The sequence below is a fragment of the Tenrec ecaudatus genome, chromosome 11 (genome assembly GCF_050624435.1).
Source record: "Tenrec ecaudatus isolate mTenEca1 chromosome 11, mTenEca1.hap1, whole genome shotgun sequence".
Classification (NCBI taxonomy): domain Eukaryota; kingdom Metazoa; phylum Chordata; class Mammalia; order Afrosoricida; family Tenrecidae; genus Tenrec; species Tenrec ecaudatus.
This window is the reverse complement of record NC_134540.1, coordinates 13,684,358-13,702,999: the sequence shown is the minus strand read 5'-3', so window position 1 is coordinate 13,702,999 and position 18,642 is coordinate 13,684,358. Positions and strand designations below refer to the sequence as shown.

Genomic DNA, 18,642 nt, shown 5'->3' with positions numbered 1-18,642 from the left:
AGCAACCACATCACTTTAAGGACTGAAGCGCTCCTAACCCCAGGCCAGGGTACTTTCAATCCAGACCATGATGGCACTCCTCATGATCTCTTCCCACGTCCTCCCCATGGTTACTGTACCCACCTGGTCTTCTTTCTTATCCATTCCTGCCTTCTTAGCTTTATTCCGGGCAAATGCTGCCTGTTTGACTCCAATATGGTTAATTCTCTCAGGAGTGTGTGCCTCTCGGCTGTTACTGTGGACCTTACTGTCTGCCTATTGCTTAGCTGACAGTTGAGTCAGGGGGTGAGCTCAGTTCTGGAACTGAAGGGTATTATAGGTCATAGACTCAGGGGCTCCACCAGTCTCTAAGAAACCAGAAAGTGTGGTCATTTTATGATTTTGAGTTCTGTTCCACATTTCTCTCCCACTCCATCAGGGCTTCTTATTGGGATCCCTTTCAGAGAGATCAGCGGTGATGACCGGCTAGCTGGCTGTTCTGGTCTCCAGAGCCGCAGAGGCTGGGGTCCACGTGGTGCATGACACCTTTCTTTGGGCTCATTGTTGCTTTGCAACTCGTATTTTCTTCGCTCTGCTCCACAGGGGGAAAGGCCACTAGCGGCACCTCTAGCAGCCGCTCACAAGTCCTACGCCGCAAAGTAGCATGCAGAACTTCCTGTCTCTTAAGCAGTTGCTAGTGAAGCAGCAAAACCCGCGAATTCTTCTAGACTAACTGGACCTGTGTTAGATTGTCTGCATGGTGACTTGCTTTAAAGGACTTTAGTATTAACAATTGACGTGTGTATAAATTAACTTTAATCCACTTCCTAGAGGCGCTTCACATTTGAAGTACCCTGATTAGAAATATTCATTAGCGTTTGAAGAGTCCTAATCAGAGACCCATTCTCTAGTCTACAGGCAGTTACAGAAGCACTTCCAATCCGTGATTGATTCACACATGATATTATTTGCTTCAGAATAATCCCGGGGGCGTGGCGAGTGGGTAGAGAGACAGGATGAAGCCAGGTTGGCCGTGGGTTGGTCATTGCTGAGACTGGGTGAAGGGTCAACTAGGGAGTTTGTGACTGTCCTCCGTGGAGCCCAGGGGTGGTGAGAACAGTTGACGTGCTCAGATGCTACCGGACTCCACGCAGAGGCACCTTGGGAAAAAATAAAAGCCTAACAACCCCCATCCCCCAAACCAGCGTCTGAGACCCCCATTGAGTACAATGTTCCCTTGGCACGCATGGGGTTGCCTTGAGTCAGAATCCACTTGACGACAAGTTACTAGCTAGGGTTTTGTCTGCATTGGAGACTTGACAGAATAAGAAGTTTTAAAATGGATTATTGTGGCAATCTAGCCCAGAGTTTCTGTCTTAAGAGATTAAGCATGTGCCACCAACCTTCCTTCTTTGCACCCTACTGAAATCACAATGAAGCGTTTTGTTTGTGTTTTTATTTTCCCTTTAAGGAATCACTATAAAATGGGAGAAGAAAAGGTCAAGATATTTTCAGAAGCTGCCTGGACAAAAAGCAAATGGTAAGGAATTAGCAGCCCAAGGACGTGGGACCATTGTGTTGTTACTACAGCATCCTACCTCCCCAATTCCAGGCTTGATTGCACTGAATTCCTTTGGCAGCGGGAGCAGGGGTGTCGGTAAAAGAGGGTCGATTGGCTAGGAGAAGCTGAGGGTCCATACCCCCTGCCAAAGCCTGGAGACATGTTCTGGAGAAGGCCAAAGAGAGGGTCAGCCTGGAAAATGGCAGACTCTGTAAGGATAGAGGTACCGCAGAACACAGAGGAGGGTCAAGTGACAAGTCTCGGCCTAAATCTCTCCTTTCAAACACCTGAGACTCACCTGGCAGTATCAGTTTCCTTCTCCTGGCAAACTCTGCTTTGGACTGGCTGCCCTCTGCACCTGGTGAACAGCAGTCAACTGAGATTTCTGTTTGCATCCACCTTCAGATACCTCCATCTTATGTTGGTGTTGCTTTTTGTAGCCCACAGCTTCCTCCTTCTTAATTTACTGCACCTTTTGGTGAAGCACATCCCCCCACAGCTTGCCACGAAAGAGAGGATGAGTTAGCTCTTGCTATGATATACTGCATAGCAACCCACTCTAGAACCCCAGTGGTACCCATCACGCTGGCCACTGGTTAAGGTGTCTGGGCTTTCATTGAGGAGATTCAATTCAGATGGCTTTTCCTTGCTGTTGTGAGCTGTTGATGAGTCAATTCTGACTCAAGGCAACCCCACGTACAATAGAATCAGGAATATGGCCTGGTCCTATAGCATCTTCACAATGGTTGGGATGCTGTAGTTCATTTTTGCAGCCACCGTGTATTTGGAGAGCCTTCTAACCTCAGGAACTAAGGACTCTTTGGGATAATGTTCTGTTGCCATCCCTAGGGCTTTCACTGGTGACTTTGCAACTTCGTAGGTGTCTGGAAGCTCCCGTGAGCCCTGCCTCTGTGAGTAATCTGCTGGAATTGGAGAGCCTAGAGGCATAGCTTCCAACGCCATAGCAGCACCCGAGCCACCACAGGATGCCAAATGGACAGACAGAAAGCTGGAGTTCTTTGGCTGAGTGCTTCCTAATGCTGAGTGACCGGAGAATCTCCTGGGAGGCCTGCTGCGATGAGAGCTGCATTCTTTTAAAGCACTGCAGACGTGGGAGCCAGTGGTCAACAGCAACTCGAAAGGCTAGATAAGAAACTTGGGGGGAAGTCAGTCCGTGTCACGAGGGAAGGAAGGACTTAGGAAAGGCAGATGAGAACGGATGCAGGACTTGAGATTCGTGTCATCCACATCGCTATATTGTACAGGTGGAAAATGTTGAATTAGCATCTGTCTTGCTCTCTCTATAAAATTACAAAGGGACACAGACTCCTGGGACTCATTTCAAGTGTCCTGGTCAGAATCTCCCAAAGAAGGACCTAGACATCAGTGTGACAATGCTACACCGGTGACTCTGTCATCTAATCAGAGTAAGACCAATTAATTGCCAACCAGCATGCTTCCTATGTCCAGGTCTCCAAATGCACCTGCCTGCTGGAGCGGTTCAAGGAGTCAGGCAGAGTTGAGTTAAGCAGAGTGTTGCCTTTAAACACACCGTGCTTCCTAAATGTAGCAAACATTCATTGAGGACCCGCTACATGCGTAGCTTACGGAACCCCACCTCAACCTCTATACTGAAGAAGGTAGGAGCTTCCAGAAGTGATAGTGTGTAATACAAATCAATTGACCAATACTTTGAAAAGATCTCAACTCTCCCCTCCCCCACCCCCAAATACAGCCCATCTTTCATCTTTCCTGGAATGACTGCGAAGTGTTAGGTACACAAGAAACAAAACCCTTTAAGAAAAATGGGAATTTTGTTCTTATGGACTAGATCCAGGTCAGAGGCCCTTCTAGAAGCCAGCTTCTCTGTCTGGTTTTCATGGTCTGTGGGCGCTCACTTCACCTGCCCTGCTTCCTCCCCCTACCAGCTTGTGATAGGTAGGTTTATTGTGCCAATCTGGCCAATAAGAACATGTGGGATTAATCAGGTCACAGTTTGATTGGAGGGCAGAGATAAGTGGCTCTGCAAGGCCCGCCCCCTCTCTCTTGCTCTCTGGATCTGAGTGTGCTGGAGCTTGTGTGCTGCTGTAGTTAGGCCTCTGACTCAACCTGTGAGCTACACTACCTTTCAGGCAAGCCAGCCTGTGGATCATGTTACTAGAGCTTGAGGCTCCTTCGAGACCTGCTTTGCCATGCTGCTGGTGCGTACATAATTTGAGCTTGAGGCTGGCGGATCCTGTTGCCTTCCATGGCTTGCGTGCAATATCCCATCTGTCTGCTTCGCTAAGCTCCCAAACTACTAACTGTTGGTGACCCACCTCACTGCCTGAGGGCAGACTCTGCTTGCCTTGCTGGGGGAGGACTCCATTGTTTGCCTCCTTGACCTTGGACTCGGTAGTCCACGTGAGTTGAAGGCCTTCCAGTATATTAACTGTTCTATGGAACTGAGTGGAACTGTGTGGACTAATTAGCTGTTATATTCCTTCTTGCTGTATATATATATAAAATCATAAGTATCCTGATTTTGTTTCTCTAGAGAACCCTGCCTAACACACAGCTAGCTAAAATGATCTGCATCCTCGCATACTTAAACTTGGAAGCACCCATTTGGCTGCCTTAGTAAGGACCATAGTTTCTATTGGCTAGAACCATTTTTCCAGGTCACCTTCTGGACTGTAGACCAGGCTTTAGACAGGCTACTCGTATATCAGAACTCTACTCTGGTCCCATTGGGCCAACCCTGTTCCAACTGGCCGCAGGCGGCTTCCCTCAGGTGCCAGTGGACAGGTGAGTTTCATTCAGAAGAAAAATTGAGTGTGGAAAGCAAGTGTTTGCCTGACAGGTGTGCCCAGGACTGATTTCTTTTTTAAAAATGTGATTTATTATTCCAAAAAAATAATTTGTATTTATTTAGCTTTCTGTATTTATTTAGCCTTCAACACTTTCGCAGCAGTGTTCTGCTCTTCAGTAAGGGAAGCACGCTCACCCCTGGAGCCCCCACCGGCCCTGACAGGCTCCTACGTGCTGGACGACCTCCGGAGAACCTTAGGTCTTGCTGCACGGACCCCTCGCAGTCGGCCTCGGCACAGGCCATGTGCAGATTTCCTGCTCTGCCAACCCTCTTTGTAGAAAGGGAAACAACTCTATGAGCAGGGGTTCGGGACAGCCTAGTTTTGAGAGAGGCTGTACGTCCCCAGCAGAGGGGAAAGCAGGACTTACCTTTTTTGTTTTATCAGGGGCTCATACAACTCTTATCACAATCCATACATACATCAATTGTGTAAAGCACATCTGTACATTCATTGCCCTCATCATTCTCAAGACATTTGCTTTCTACTCGAGCCCTTGGTATCAGCTCATTTCCTCCCCCCCTGCCCCTACCCCATGAACCCTTGATAATTTATAAATTATCTTGTCATATCTTACACCATCCGACATCTCCCATCATCCACTTCTCTGCTGTCCACCCCCCAGGGAGGAGGCCATATGTAGATCCTTGTAATGTTCCTCCTTTCTTCCTCACCTTCCCTCCACCCTCCCCCAAATATTTCTAATGACAAATAAATGAAAATTTGTCTTGAAGCATGGTGTAGCCTGGGTAACAGTCTTCACGTCGGGTACTCGTACCCAGGTGTATCTGCATGTGGGCTGACCCATCTGGAGGCAGAGGAGCAGTGTTTCGGTTCCTAAGACCATCGGAAATAAGTGTTTTCTGATGGTCTTAGGCGACCACAGGTTGGAACCGCTGGACAAAAGGGATGAATTAAGAATACTCAGTTATATCTGTATTAATTGAAGAGTAAAGTAGCATTATTTAGAAGTAGGCTTAGAATAGTTATAAATGGATACTGCAAACTGCAGGGCAATCACTGAAACAGTTTTTAAAAGCATAAGTTATATACTGAAAAAGAATATGAAGGCATGACAATTACTGTATATACTCGTGTGTAAGCCGAGTTTTTGAGCACATTTTAATGCCGTTTTTGTGGTAAAATTAGGTGTCTCAGCTGATATTCGGGTCGGCTTCTACTCAAGTAGATACAGCGCCTAACATAAATTAAAGCAGACAGACACATATATGAAAAGCGAAAAGTACAGCAGCAATGAGCAGAAAACAGTAACCAAAGTTTAAGTATTGAGCACAGCAAAAATCATTTTATTTTATGTTTTCAAAAATCATTTTAAATGCAGTCCAACGCCAATTTAAAAAGAGTAGATAACAGAAAGCTCTCAGAGTGTACAACAAAACAAGGCCCACCGTACCGTCCAGAGGAAGCTCACTTTTAAAGATAACACAGGTTAAACGTCAAGGGACGAAGAAAGATTACGGCATACCATGCGGACACCAGGCAAAAAAGGTGGAATACTTAATATTCGTTTCCTACAAATCAGGTCTCAGAGCCAGGACCGTGGCGGGTAAAGGAAGGAGTTGCAACACGCCAAGGGGCAAATGGCCCAGGAAGACTAACAATAACATGCACGAGTCTAACGACAGCCTCACAGCAAACAGAGCAAGCGCTGATCAAACCACAACTGGGGTCCTTCAGAAACCCTCCATTAGTAAAACTGAGACCCAGCCAGCAGAAAAGCATTAAGGCCTTCATTGAAGAGACCACCACAGGGATCAGCCTGTCTAACCGGCATTTACATGTCATTTAAGAACACCCTGCTCATGCCCCGAGGCACACTCACCAAGACAGACCACATCCTGGGCCATAAATCATACCTTAACACTCTTAAAAGAAAAAGGAAGCAGACAAGGTATGTTCTTTGATCACAATGTAATCAGAAGACAGGTAGGGAAATCTCAACATATTGGGAGATTAAACAACACACATCTCAATAGCAAATGACTCAAAGAAGACATCACCAGAGAAATTAGGAAAAGCTTGAACTAAATGAAAATGAAAACATAACTTTCCAAAATGTACGGGCATAGCAAAAAATTGTGCTTAGAGGACCTTACAGCACTGAAAACATACATTTAAAGCCAGACCTAAAATGAATAATCAAGGCTTCCATCTCAGGAAATGCAAAAAAGAACAACAAATTCAATTGAAAACAAGCAGAAGAAATTAAATAATAAAAATTAGAGGAAGATAATCAATGAAAACAGGTAATTTAGAGGGAAATAAAAGTTGGTTCTTTGGGGGTAAAAAATCAGTAAGATTGAAAAATCTCTAGTCAGGATATCCAAGAAAAACAGCAAATGATTCAATACAAACAAGGGCAATTACTGACCCCATGACCCCAGTGAACAGGACAGGAAAAGTATACCAAGAACAACTCCACGGTCACAAAGTGTCCCACTCAGATGAGATGGTGCAGTTACTAGAAAGACACAACCTAATAAAACTCACTCAAGGAAAATTAAGTCACCTGAACAGGTCTTTAGCTACCAAAGACGTTGAATCAACAGTGAGCAACCTTCCAAAACCAAACACCAAGCATCTAGAGGGCTTGACTGGCATCTTCCACCACACAACTGCAGAGGAATTAACACCGCGCCATTCAGAGTTTCCAAAGCAACAGAAGGGGGGACACCTGCTAATTCATCCTACAAGGGCAGCAATCCCGTAATATCAAGCCAGACAAAGATAGGGCTAGAAGAAAATCACCTGCCCAGATGAAGTCATAAAAATCCTCAACAAAGTATTTATGTACAAAAAGAATTATACATCACAAGCAAGTAAGGCTTATGCTGGGGATGCAAGGCTGACTCAATATTTGGGGGGGGGGGAACAATGTAATTCAACATATCAACAGGCTAAAGAAGAAAAATAAATTTTAGGGTCATAGCGATAGATCCAGAAAAGCATTTATGAAAATCCAACACTCAGTCATAATAAAAATCCTTGGCAAACTAGGAACAGAGGGAAATTTCTTCACTTGATGAAAAATGCTACAAAAAATGTATAATATATAGCTTAAGCAATTAGTTGTGCTATTCAAATGAAACAACAATTAATTATTGTAAAATAACCCAAAGCAGAAAAAATCATTTTGGTAAAATTATTTTATTTATTAATAACAGCTATTTCCAATAAGCTTGAAATAAAATTTCCAATGTTTTCAATTGAACTGTATGTCACTTTCTTTCAGAATGTCCTTCTTTTCACTGAAGTAATTCCTAAACCACTCTATATGCTCAATTTTCTGTTTCACACTCAGATCTGGGTTTTTGGAAAGGCCACAGGTCACCAGCTCCATGAAATGGCGAATTGGTCCTTGTTTTGGGAAATCTTCCAGGTGTTTATCCAGAAATATATGTTCATGAAATGCTGAGCCATCATCATCGAAACCTAGGGAACCAGACACAAACAAAGGGCATTACAACTCTGCGTACTGAGAACTACTGGGCTCCATTCAGTGGCCAAGAGGTTGCCGTGTATTGCAGCGAAGGGCTTTCAATTTCGACCGAGACTTGCCCCTCAGTTTTAACAACTTGGTAACTTTGGGCAAACTGATGAACTTCTCTGAGCATCAATTTCCTCTGCAGTCCAGTGAAGATTAAAAATAGTGCAGTAGGATTTTTGTAGAGAATAATTAGTTACACTGCACACAGTGCCCTTGTGTATTAGCTGACAAACTCAATGTTAAGAAAGAGGAAGCACACGGACAAAAGGGAGAACTGAATTTCAGGGACAACAATTAAAAAAATAAGTCAAACAATTTATAGGACTAGACTCCCATGAGAGGAGAAAGAACGTGGGTCTAAAAAGTAAGTATTCAAGGAAATAATGACTAACAAATTCACTTATCTGACAAAATACAATAAACCTACATAGAGTTACGATGCCTAGAGAAATCCTAAAGGGATAATTAAGAATGTATATTTTCAGTCCTTGCAATTCACTTTACATCATAAACTTGTGGTGCTTTTGCTTCTCTAACTACAAGCTACTAATGATTTTAAAAGTCAAAATAATTTTAAAAGAAAGAGCAGTGAGATGGAGACAATGTAACAAACGAGAAGTGAAAGTCCATAGGCCACTGGATTCCTGCCAGGTGGTAAGACAAACAGCCCACCTGGACACGAAGTCAAAGGCCGTGAAGAGGTAACTCCCAGGGAAGTACAGATGAGATGAATAACTTGCCTGGTAATCGTGGAAACGCAAACAAATACGTGTGTATTTTCCCTCCGAACATTTGAAAGATTAATAATACCTAGAATTACTTCAAGTGAGGAGAAATAGGATTCTTACAGTTGCCTGGATGGTCAACGGACTAGCTTCCTATGATAGAACGGATCAATATGTATTGCCATTTCAAGGTCGCCTATCTTTTGACGTCTCCAGCAGCTGATCTTACTGCAATATTCAAACATCCAGGGCCTGGCAAGGAGCCGCTGGCGCTCCGTGCATCACCCGGAGGATGATCAATCAGCCACGATCCATTCATCCTACGGGAGATTACACAACTACTTGAACGAGTACAGTTCGAGTTACTCTACAACCGACAAGAGAGAGTCTTCAAGGCAAAAAAATGCTGCAGGACACTGTTGAGTCCAATTCAGGTCAAAATTGCATAACAGATAAAAAATGTGTAATTACCACTTCAAGTGGGCTGAAAGGGCACACATGCACAGTCCCTGGGTTGGGAAGGCAGGCCGTTCCTGCGTCTCTTAAGAATTCGTAGGCCAGTAGGTAGAGAAACTGTTCTTATTTAGCCTTACTTTAGTGCAAGAAAAGCCTCAAAGATTTTTCAAGGATTTAAAAGCAGCCAGTGAAAGTGTCTGCGATGAAGAATTTGCTACAAGTGCGGGTTGGCTTAAGTATTTCCCCAGGAGGGCCCGTTACTGTGCTGTCCTGTTCAGCCATCGGAGCAGCTCCGCCCTGCTCAAAGATGGCGGAGCTCCGCCAACAATCCAGCCCCCCACGTCAGCTCCGAGTCTCCCACTGCAGGGCTCCAGCCTGTATCTTTCCCAGTCACCCAGACGGTAAACATGCTGGTCTGTTTCTGTTTCCTTCTGTCAGCCCAGAGTGAGTGTGAGAGCAGATGTCCACAGGTCAGATGTTCAAACCTGGAGCACTGCCCGGGTATCAAACTATTAATTCTGATTATGCCATACGAAGGAAAAAGAACTGGGGTGAAGGGGGAAGGGTTGTCTATATTTTCATATTATCTGCCTTTTAAAATAATTAAAATGCTAAATTACACTTGAAATTTAAAACCTTAAGATAAATATGTAAAACCCAAACTCATCCTGACTCTTGATGACCCTAAAGAGGCAGCGAAAAGGGAACGTATGAAACTGTCACCTCCGGGACAGTGGCAGAGGTCGGTTCATTCTGGGTCTGAGTCCGCTCTCAATATCCCTGAGTATGACCACACCCGACTCAGTACAACGCGAACTAGTGCAACAAAGGAGGAGCAAAGTCCAGTCTCTAACAATGACTGTTTTTACAAGCACTAACGTAAAATGAGCCATTTTAACTCCTTATTGTTTCCACTTGTATTTATTCTTAAATGATGACTCCTTCCACTGTCACTACTTCAAGGTTCTTATCTATTGGTCACAATGGGATCTAAAATACCCTACAGATTCTGTGGCTTTTCTGAGAGCGCACAGCTGCTCACCTGCACTTTCCTTGAAGTTCTCTGTAACACACACTGACTTCCCTACAATGGGACCCTGGCACGTGCTGCTCCCACATAGCAGTACGGCCCTCATCAGAGCTTCCGGTCAGTTTGAACTTTTCGAAGTATGCTTGTCACCTCCTATTACAGAACATACCGCATATACTCAAGTATAAGCTGAGTTTTTTTCAGCCCATTTTTAATGCTGGAAAAGCCCCCCAGTTTTTTTGTGGTAAAATTAGGTGCTTTGGCTTATACTCAAGTACAGATGGTATTTCCTACAGCAAAGGGTCCAACCGCAGAAAACAAATGATACTGAAGAACAAAACCACAGTGTGGGTAGCCTTCTGACTCGGCTCGCTAGCCCACTGACGTCACTAAATGAAGAATTACTCTTGGAGAGCATTTCTAAAAGGCCCCGAAGTTAGGGTCACATCGATGTTGTTAGGGCCGTTCGGTCGTTTCCGACTCATGGCGACCCCATGTGCAACACAGTGAGAGAATACCAGGTCCTGCGCCGTCCCCACGATGCTTCCTGGGTTTGAGTTCATCAATGAACCCACCGTGTGGATCCATCTCGTGGAGGGCCTTCCCCTTGGTCACTGTCCCTCTGTTGTACCAAGGACGATGTCCTTCTCCAAGGACTGCTCTCTCCTGACCACATGTTCTAAATACACGAGGAGCCCTGGTGGCTCAGTGGTTAGGCACTGGGCTGCTAACTACAAAGCCAGCAGTTCAAACCCACTACCCCCTCCGAGGGCAAAAGACCAGGCTTCCTCCTATAGAGCTACAGTCTCAGAAAACCACTGGGCAGTTTTACCCTGTCCCGCAGGGTCCTGCGTCAGAATGGACTCAATGGCAGTAACTTACATGTACAGCTAAGCTGTTGTCAAGGAACTACTCTGTTAATTAGGTAATGCTGTTTTTAAATGGCTATTTTTCATTTTAAAATGAAAGCCGAAACAAAAATAAAAATGATTTTAATATAAATCCAACATAAGGCAATTACTAAAAATATAAGTGGGAACAATTCCACCCAACAGTTTTATAAATAAATCTCCATGCTGGCAAAGCACAGCAGAGAGAAGGGACTCAGAGAGTCTAAAATAAAAGTTAACATTTAAAAAGATACTCAAAATTAGGAAAAGAATATAGATGCCTGGAGTGGTAAATAATATACCCTAGTAGTTTTGTATAGTAAAAATGCAGATTCCTTGTGTGGTAGTTAGGTTTATGTGCCAACCTGGCCAATAAAAACATGTGGATCAATCAGATCACAGTGTGATTGGAGGGCAGAGAGATAAATGGCCCTGCAAGCCCCGCCCCTGTCTCTCTTGCTCTCTGGTGACCAGACCAACATGCTGCTGCTTTAGCTAGTCCTCTGCCTCAACCTGTGTGCTACACTACCTATGGGCCAAGCCAACACATGGATCATGTCACTAGAACTTGAGGCTCTTTTGAGACCTGCTTTACCATACTGCAGGTGTGCACATCGCTTGAACTTAAGGCTGCTGGATGCTGTCAGTTTGCATTGTGAGTCCTTCAATATCCCGTCCAGGCCTGCTTCACTAAGATCCTGAGCTACTGACTGTTGCTGACCCACCCTGCTGTCTTTGGCAGACTCTGCTTGCTTTGCCTGAGGAAAGAATCTGCTGTCTGCTTCCTTGACCTTGGACCAAAGCCCTCCATGAATTGAAGGACTTTCAGTAGATTAACTGTTCCACAAAAGAGAGAGTGAGTTGAACTGAGCCCCCTCTGTACTGTGTGTGGCTAATTAGTGGTTACATTCCGTCTTGCTGTGACATGCACACCTGGAAAGTAAACTGCAGACACAGGACATGCTATTTTCATTATGTTACAAAATCAGCATTGGTAACCTCAGGAATAAAACCAAAATAAAATAAAAAACTTTTTGTCTTTTCCCAAAAACATCAAAGTAAAGCATTGAAAAACAAAACCAAAAAACGACCTTCATCTTCACGAAGGTAATTATTAGTAGGGAAAAAAGCACAGCATTTTGTGAACCTTAAAATGTCAATGCTAGAAATATGAGATGACCTAACCCTGGGGTTCTGGCCATGACGGCAGTTCCTCAAATATTAAGACGCTTGTGCGTGTGTCCTGAGGGCCTATTTCTACATGTGTATTCATGCATGCCACAAATGTATCCAGGGAAGAGTGAAAAAACCTAGTCATAACCAAACACCCTGGAATGAGTCACTAAGCTGGGGGCTCAGCACCGTAATTTCAGGTGTCCCCAAGGTCAACTGGCATGTCACAATGGACAGCGTTCTACATTCTACCTTGGTGAGTAACCACTAGGGTCTTGAAAACTGGTGTGCAGCCACCGAGCAAAGAGGAGGGTGGAATATCAAAGACACGAGCAAACAACCAGCCCCATGCTAGAGGGCCCACACAGACTCCAGCCTCCGCAGCCCTGAGACCTGAGGAACTAGATGGGCCAGCGCACCTCCGCTGAGCGCTCGGAAATGGAATTCAATATGGAGTGTGTGCAGGGAGACTCTGGAACAAAACTCAATCACCAAAAAGCGCAGTCTTCACTAGGCTGACAGAGGCTGGTGGAGGCGCTGAGACTCTGGCCCTTCAACACCCTACAAGCCTGGAACTGCCTTCACCCTCAGGAGCCTCCACTTGCCATCGTACAACAGGCTCCGGTTCACTCTTACAGCAACCGCCACCCAAGCTCCAAAGGGCAGCACTGGCTTGGGAAGCAAGCTCAGAAGCAGGGAGTGGTGGGAATGGCACATGGAAACGGGAAGAGCGCTGTCCCACGGTGGGGACTGCAATCGATGGCACAAAGCAAAATGTACCCAAACATGTTGAATGGAAAACCCATTTGCCCTATAAAAGCACGTCTACCTGAGCACAGAGGTCTTTAAAAAATCAACACCTGTGTGACAGGTGGCTTCCTGTGCAAATAGGAACATGTGGGAGGAATAAGGTCACAGTTTGACTGGAGGACAAGGAGAACCCCTGTCTCTCTTGTTCTCTGGTGATCAGACCAGCGTGCTGCTGCTTTAGCTAGTTCTCTGCCTCAAGTTGTGAGCTACGCTGTGGGACAGTCAACACGTGGATCTTGTCGCCAGAGCTTGAGGTTCCTTCGAGACCTGCTTCGCCACACTGCTGGTGTGTACCTCGCTTGAGCTTGAGCTTGAGGCTGTCGGATCCTGTCCTCTTGCATTGCTTGAGTTCGATATATCCTGTCCGGGCCTGCTTCACTAAGCTCCTGAGCTGCTGACTGTTGGTGACGCGCCCTGCTGTTTGCTGCCTGTGGCCAGACTGCCTGCATGGCTGAGGGACTCTGCTGTCTGCTACCTTGACCTTGAACCCAGCAGCCGTTGTGAGCTGAAGGACTTCCAATACATTAAGTGTACCGTGGAAGTGAGCTGAGCTGAGCCCTCTGTTCTGCTGCGTGGACTAATTAGCTTCGTGCTGTGGATGCCCATCCATCCATGTTTCCTGGTTTTGTTTCTCTAGAGAGCCCTGTCAGACACACTATGGGATCAAATGACAACTCCAATGACTGGATAGGAATCTTATGGTGAGAAGAGCTACACAACTCTAAAAATGCAATCAATCACTGCCACTGATGTGGGTGTGGAGAAATAAATCACTCTGTAAGCTCTGCTGTATATGTTCTCAATCACACACACACACACACACACACCCATAAATTATAAAAATAATTTAATGAAAATGTTTGTCGACAGCATGGGTGTCATAAAAATGCAAAACCTAACGAGTCAGGAAGAGGTGGCATCTCCAGGAAATCCTCAAGAAGGTAAATACTATCCTACTGCCTATTCAAAGCATCTAAATTATTCCCCAAACTCCTCAAATCTCCTACAGTTTTTTGCTTCAAGTGGCTTAATACAAAGACCCAGGACCTCCTTAGTACAAGAGCTTTAGGAGTAACATGACACCAGGATAAGATGGAAGCGCGTCAGGTTCTCGATCTCTGACTGAAGTGCGAGCCAATGCCGGCAATGGGTTCGGTGATCCACCAGGTCATCTCTAACTCTGCTCAACCAGAAAATGGACATTGATTACAATATTTAACCGTTTAACGTTATGGAAATCCAGGATGCATTTGCCGTGTAATTTCCTTTTATCAAACACCTAGAATTAAATGAAATTCTAACGTTCTTTGTAGAAACATTGTCAGGCTTCTTTTAAAATCTCACAGAGGGATTCACACACAGTTATGAAATTAAAGTACATGCTTCGCTTCTTATCACAAGCCAGCATAAAGCCTGCTGCTGTGACTCACCGGCTTCATTGTCGATTGGGAAAGTCCACAGCTTCCCCTCTTTTGTCCACTGGATCACCTCTTCAAAGCCATTCTGAAAGGGCTGTTGACTTACTGCGGCTAACTGCTTAGCCAATTCCAAATCCCAAATTGAAGGTGAGGGCTCTGTAAAATTGAACATCATAAACAAACACCAGTTGACGTATCTTGCCTTAAAAATATGATATAGCCATGTCTGAGGTGATAACACACTTTCAGACTTCGAGCAAACCCAAACCCGTTGCTATTGAGTTGACTGCACACATAGCAACCCTTTCTAGGGTTCCTTAGGGAGCAGACAGCTCATCATTCTCCTTCAGAGCTGCTGGTTGGTTTGAACCACCAACCTTGAGGTGAGCAGCCTACTGCCAATCCCATAGTGCTACCAGGGCTTTCAGATCAAAAGCAATCCAATTGCCACTGAGTCAATTCTGACTCATACCAGCGTATAGGGCAGGGCGGACCTCCTCCTCTAGGTTTCTGACAATGTTCACAGCAGCAGAAAGCCCCCTTTCTCCTGCGGAGCAGCTGGTGGCTTCAAACGACCAACTTTGAAGCTAACCGCCCACTGAGTAACCCACTACACCACCGGGGATCCTTTCAGACTTGGACAGCCCCATTGTGTTGTCGTGTTACATGTCATTGAGTTGGTTCCGACCCACAGAACAAAGTCACAACTGCTCCTATGCCTGAGCCCACTGTTGAAGCCATGGGGTCAGCCCATCCTGGCGAGGGTCTTCCTTTCTCACTGCCCCTCCACTTTACCCAGCATGAGGTCCGTGTCTGTCAGCGTGCCGCACGGTGGTGGTGTGTGTGTGATGCTGGAAGCTGTGTCCCTGGTGTTTCCAATGCCAGCACGGTCCCCCAAGAGAACAGGTTTCAGCGGAGCTTCCAGACTGAGACTCGGAAGAAGGACTGAGCTCCGCACTTTGGGGAAGAAGCTGCTGAAACTCTTAAGCACAGCTTCAAAACATGCAAACACCGACAGTCTGTATGAAATACACATACAACGGGGCCTCCCTTAATGGGCGGAAAAACTAGACGATCTTTTCATCCCATTTTCCACCAACCTTTTGAAGTGTGAAGTCACCTACTGAGGTCCCACCTAACAATGAAAATTACATGTAGAGACTACAATTGCAAAGGCCGGCAAGCCGTAACCAGTTTTACTACAATGCTGGGTAATCAGCCCCTCAAGTCTCACCGCCCTTCGACAGGAGGGGAAAAAAATAAATTCATATTTTCTCCACAAGGATATTTTTCTAAGTGTGGGTATTTATATCACATGTGGCACTGATCTTTAAATTCTAGCCTGTTTTTCTTCGGAATCTGCCAAGGTTTGTCACTAATGTACTATTACTTCTACTAAAGGCCAAGAAGTCAACAGAGTTATTGTAACCTAAGGACAACAATACTAAAAAGCACATACCATGTGCTAAGTGCTTTGGGGACACTAGTTCATTTCAGCCTCCCAGCCAGCCCACTACCGACGCAAGAGCATACTGGCCCCGTGCCTCCTTTATGTGCTGAGCTTCAATCGTGGATTTGCTTCTGAAATTTAAACCTTCTTTCAGGAATGAGTCACATCACTCACTGCTGGTAGGAATGTCAAATGGGACAAGTATTTTGGAAAACGGGTCTGTGGCTTCTTACAAAGTTAACGTACATCTAGCCATTTCCTACGAGGTTGGCACACAACCTACCGGTTCCCAGTGGGGCATTTCCACCGGAGACGGGGAGCCTAACCACAAATGCACAGATACAGACACTGCCAGCAGCCTACTGCGAAACAACACTCCACACTGTCCACCAACAGGCGGGTGCAGAATGCATGACAGTATATACAGGTTGTCCCTGAATCATGGATTAAGTGAGTCAAGGCGGAGTTTTTAAAAAGAAGGCATTCTTTATTATTCCCATAGAGCCCGAGTGGCATAGTGGTTCCTTGTTGGGCTGTGAACGGTAAGGTCAATACTTCCAAGCCACCGAAAGAAAGACAGGGCTTCAGATTTTAAGGATCAAGCTAGTCACATAACATTTTAAAATGGGACAAATTATGATCACTAGCCTACACATGATAAAAACTGAAATGTAAAATTTATGTTGATGGAATGCATCTTATTTGAAAAACGATTCCAAAATATAGTAACAATGATGCTTGCTAGTGTTCCTCTTCTTGGTTATCAGAACTGATGTCAATTTAATTAGTGTATTTTTATTTTCATGAACGATTCCTGGTCAAAATCTGCTTGGCCTGGCATTGCAGTTTAATAATTAATGTAACATGTGATAAGTAAAAAGGGAAGGAAGACAGATGGGCCTTTCTCCTCCTACAGAGTAACAGTCTCAGAAACTCACAGGGGCAGTTCTACCCTGCCCTACAGAGTTGTTGAGTCAGCATCAACTCAATGGTGGTGAATTTGGGATATTTTTAAATTTTTATTGTTACCATATTATGAATATCCACAAGTGAAGCTCTAACAACACTAGCAAATTCCATGCCGCAACACTGGATGCAGTGCATATTGTGAATGATAGCTCAAATGCACCGGAAGCAGAGAACTTCCTATAATCCTCCACAACTCAGGGGCACTCCTCACCTGGCAGCTGCCCGCACGGACACATCTCATAGCGCCAGGCTCGCTCAGTAAAAGGGGTGAGCACGAGCAATGACAGCCACATAAATTCAAGAGGACACAGCAACTCTTTGCAACATGACAGAAAGCAGATCAGTGGCTGCCCGTGGACGAGGCAAAGGGGGGACGGATTGCTGAAGGCACAGAAACCCTTCCAAGATGACAGAAACATTCAGTATCTTGACTGAGATGCGAGTGTCACAGGTGTACATGTTTGTCCAAACACATCAAACTGTATACTTTACATGTGGGTAACTTATTGCATACTATAGTAAATTGAGTCATGTCAATTTTATCAACATTCCTTAGTCACCCTTTTCCCTTAGAATTTCATTTTTAGATCATTATTTTTGTGATCTAGATATTTTCTCCATGTGATTTTGCTTTTAATAATAAACGAGAATCACATTTTCAGACTTCCTTTGTTTGTGTGATAAAGGCTGCATTCATAGTCCGTAAGCGAGATGTAGACAATTAATGAATTCCCCTATTGCAGAACCGCTTGATCGTCTACATGTTTTCTCCTTTAAACACAGCAAAGATGAACAATCCTTGTGGTTATACTTCTACGGATCTCAAAAACCGAACCAAATTCCCTGCCATTGAGTTGATTCTGACTCACAGTGACTTTACAGGACAGAGTAGAACTGCCCCTGTGGGTTTCTGTGACTAATTCTTTATAGGGTAGAAAGCCTAATTTTTTCCCCCCACAGAGCAGTTGGTGGTTTCAAACTGCTGACCTTGTGGTTTAGCAGCTCAACATATAACCCGCTGAGATATTTATAGTTATTTCTTTCAGATAAATTCCTAGAAATGAAGTTTCTGGGTCAGTGGTTCGTCTCAGGTATGATTTGGTCTCCTGGCTGCCTCTCTACCCCCGTTACCAAGCCCATGTCCATAAACCTGGCTCGCCTACTTTGTTGGGATCCTGTCTCGATGAGCCCACACGGCCAGGGAGACCTGAAGCATGTACGCGGGCCTGGCACCTTTGTACACGGAGCTGCTGGCAGGGTTAAGGAAGCAAGTGAAGACTGGCTGAGGAACCTAAGCACCACTGAGAACCTTGTGCGCACCAATAATCCATCGGCTAACTCCCCTTGCTAGGAACGAGGCTCACTTGTAAGCGGTGAGACCTTCCGTACGGTGCGCCTTCGCTTATTTTAAGTTACTGATAGACAAAATTTAATGTCAGACAAGTATATGCCCATTTCTTTTCATCAGGCTTAAAGACATAGATTTTTAAGGTTTGATTTCTTACCCAGAAAAAAGCAGGAAGGATAAAAAATGAAAACTGTAATAATTAAGGTGGGGGCGGGGTGCTTTGTTGTTGGGTGAGTTCTCGTTCACAGTGGCCCTGCGCACAACAGAACGAACCACCACCTGTCTGTGCCGTCCTCATAGCCATTCTTACACTTGAGCCCACTGCTGCAGCCTCTGGGTCCGTCCATCCTGTTGAGGTTCTTTCTCTTTTTCCCTGTCCAGCTACGTCACCAAGCATGCGGGATGTTCTTCCTTCCCCAGGGACTGGTCTCTCCTGAAAATATGTCCAAAGCTTGAGGCAAAATCTCACAATCCTT

The 18,642-nt window shown here is 45.0% G+C and overlaps 1 protein-coding gene across 1 annotated transcript in view; it reads right to left on the bottom strand.

The window, feature by feature from the left end:
• Nucleotides 1-7,541: 7,541 nt before the first annotated feature.
• MRPS31 (mitochondrial ribosomal protein S31) overlaps nucleotides 7,542-18,642 on the bottom strand; it is a 29,276-nt gene continuing 18,175 nt past the window's right edge. Inside the window, exons 6-7 of the mRNA XM_075562890.1 lie at nucleotides 14,412-14,555; nucleotides 7,542-7,842 (exon numbers count right to left, since the gene is read on the bottom strand). Of these exons, the coding sequence (XP_075419005.1) occupies nucleotides 7,613-7,842; nucleotides 14,412-14,555 (374 nt within the window). The 3' untranslated portion in view covers nucleotides 7,542-7,612. The remainder of the gene's footprint in view (nucleotides 7,843-14,411; nucleotides 14,556-18,642) is intronic.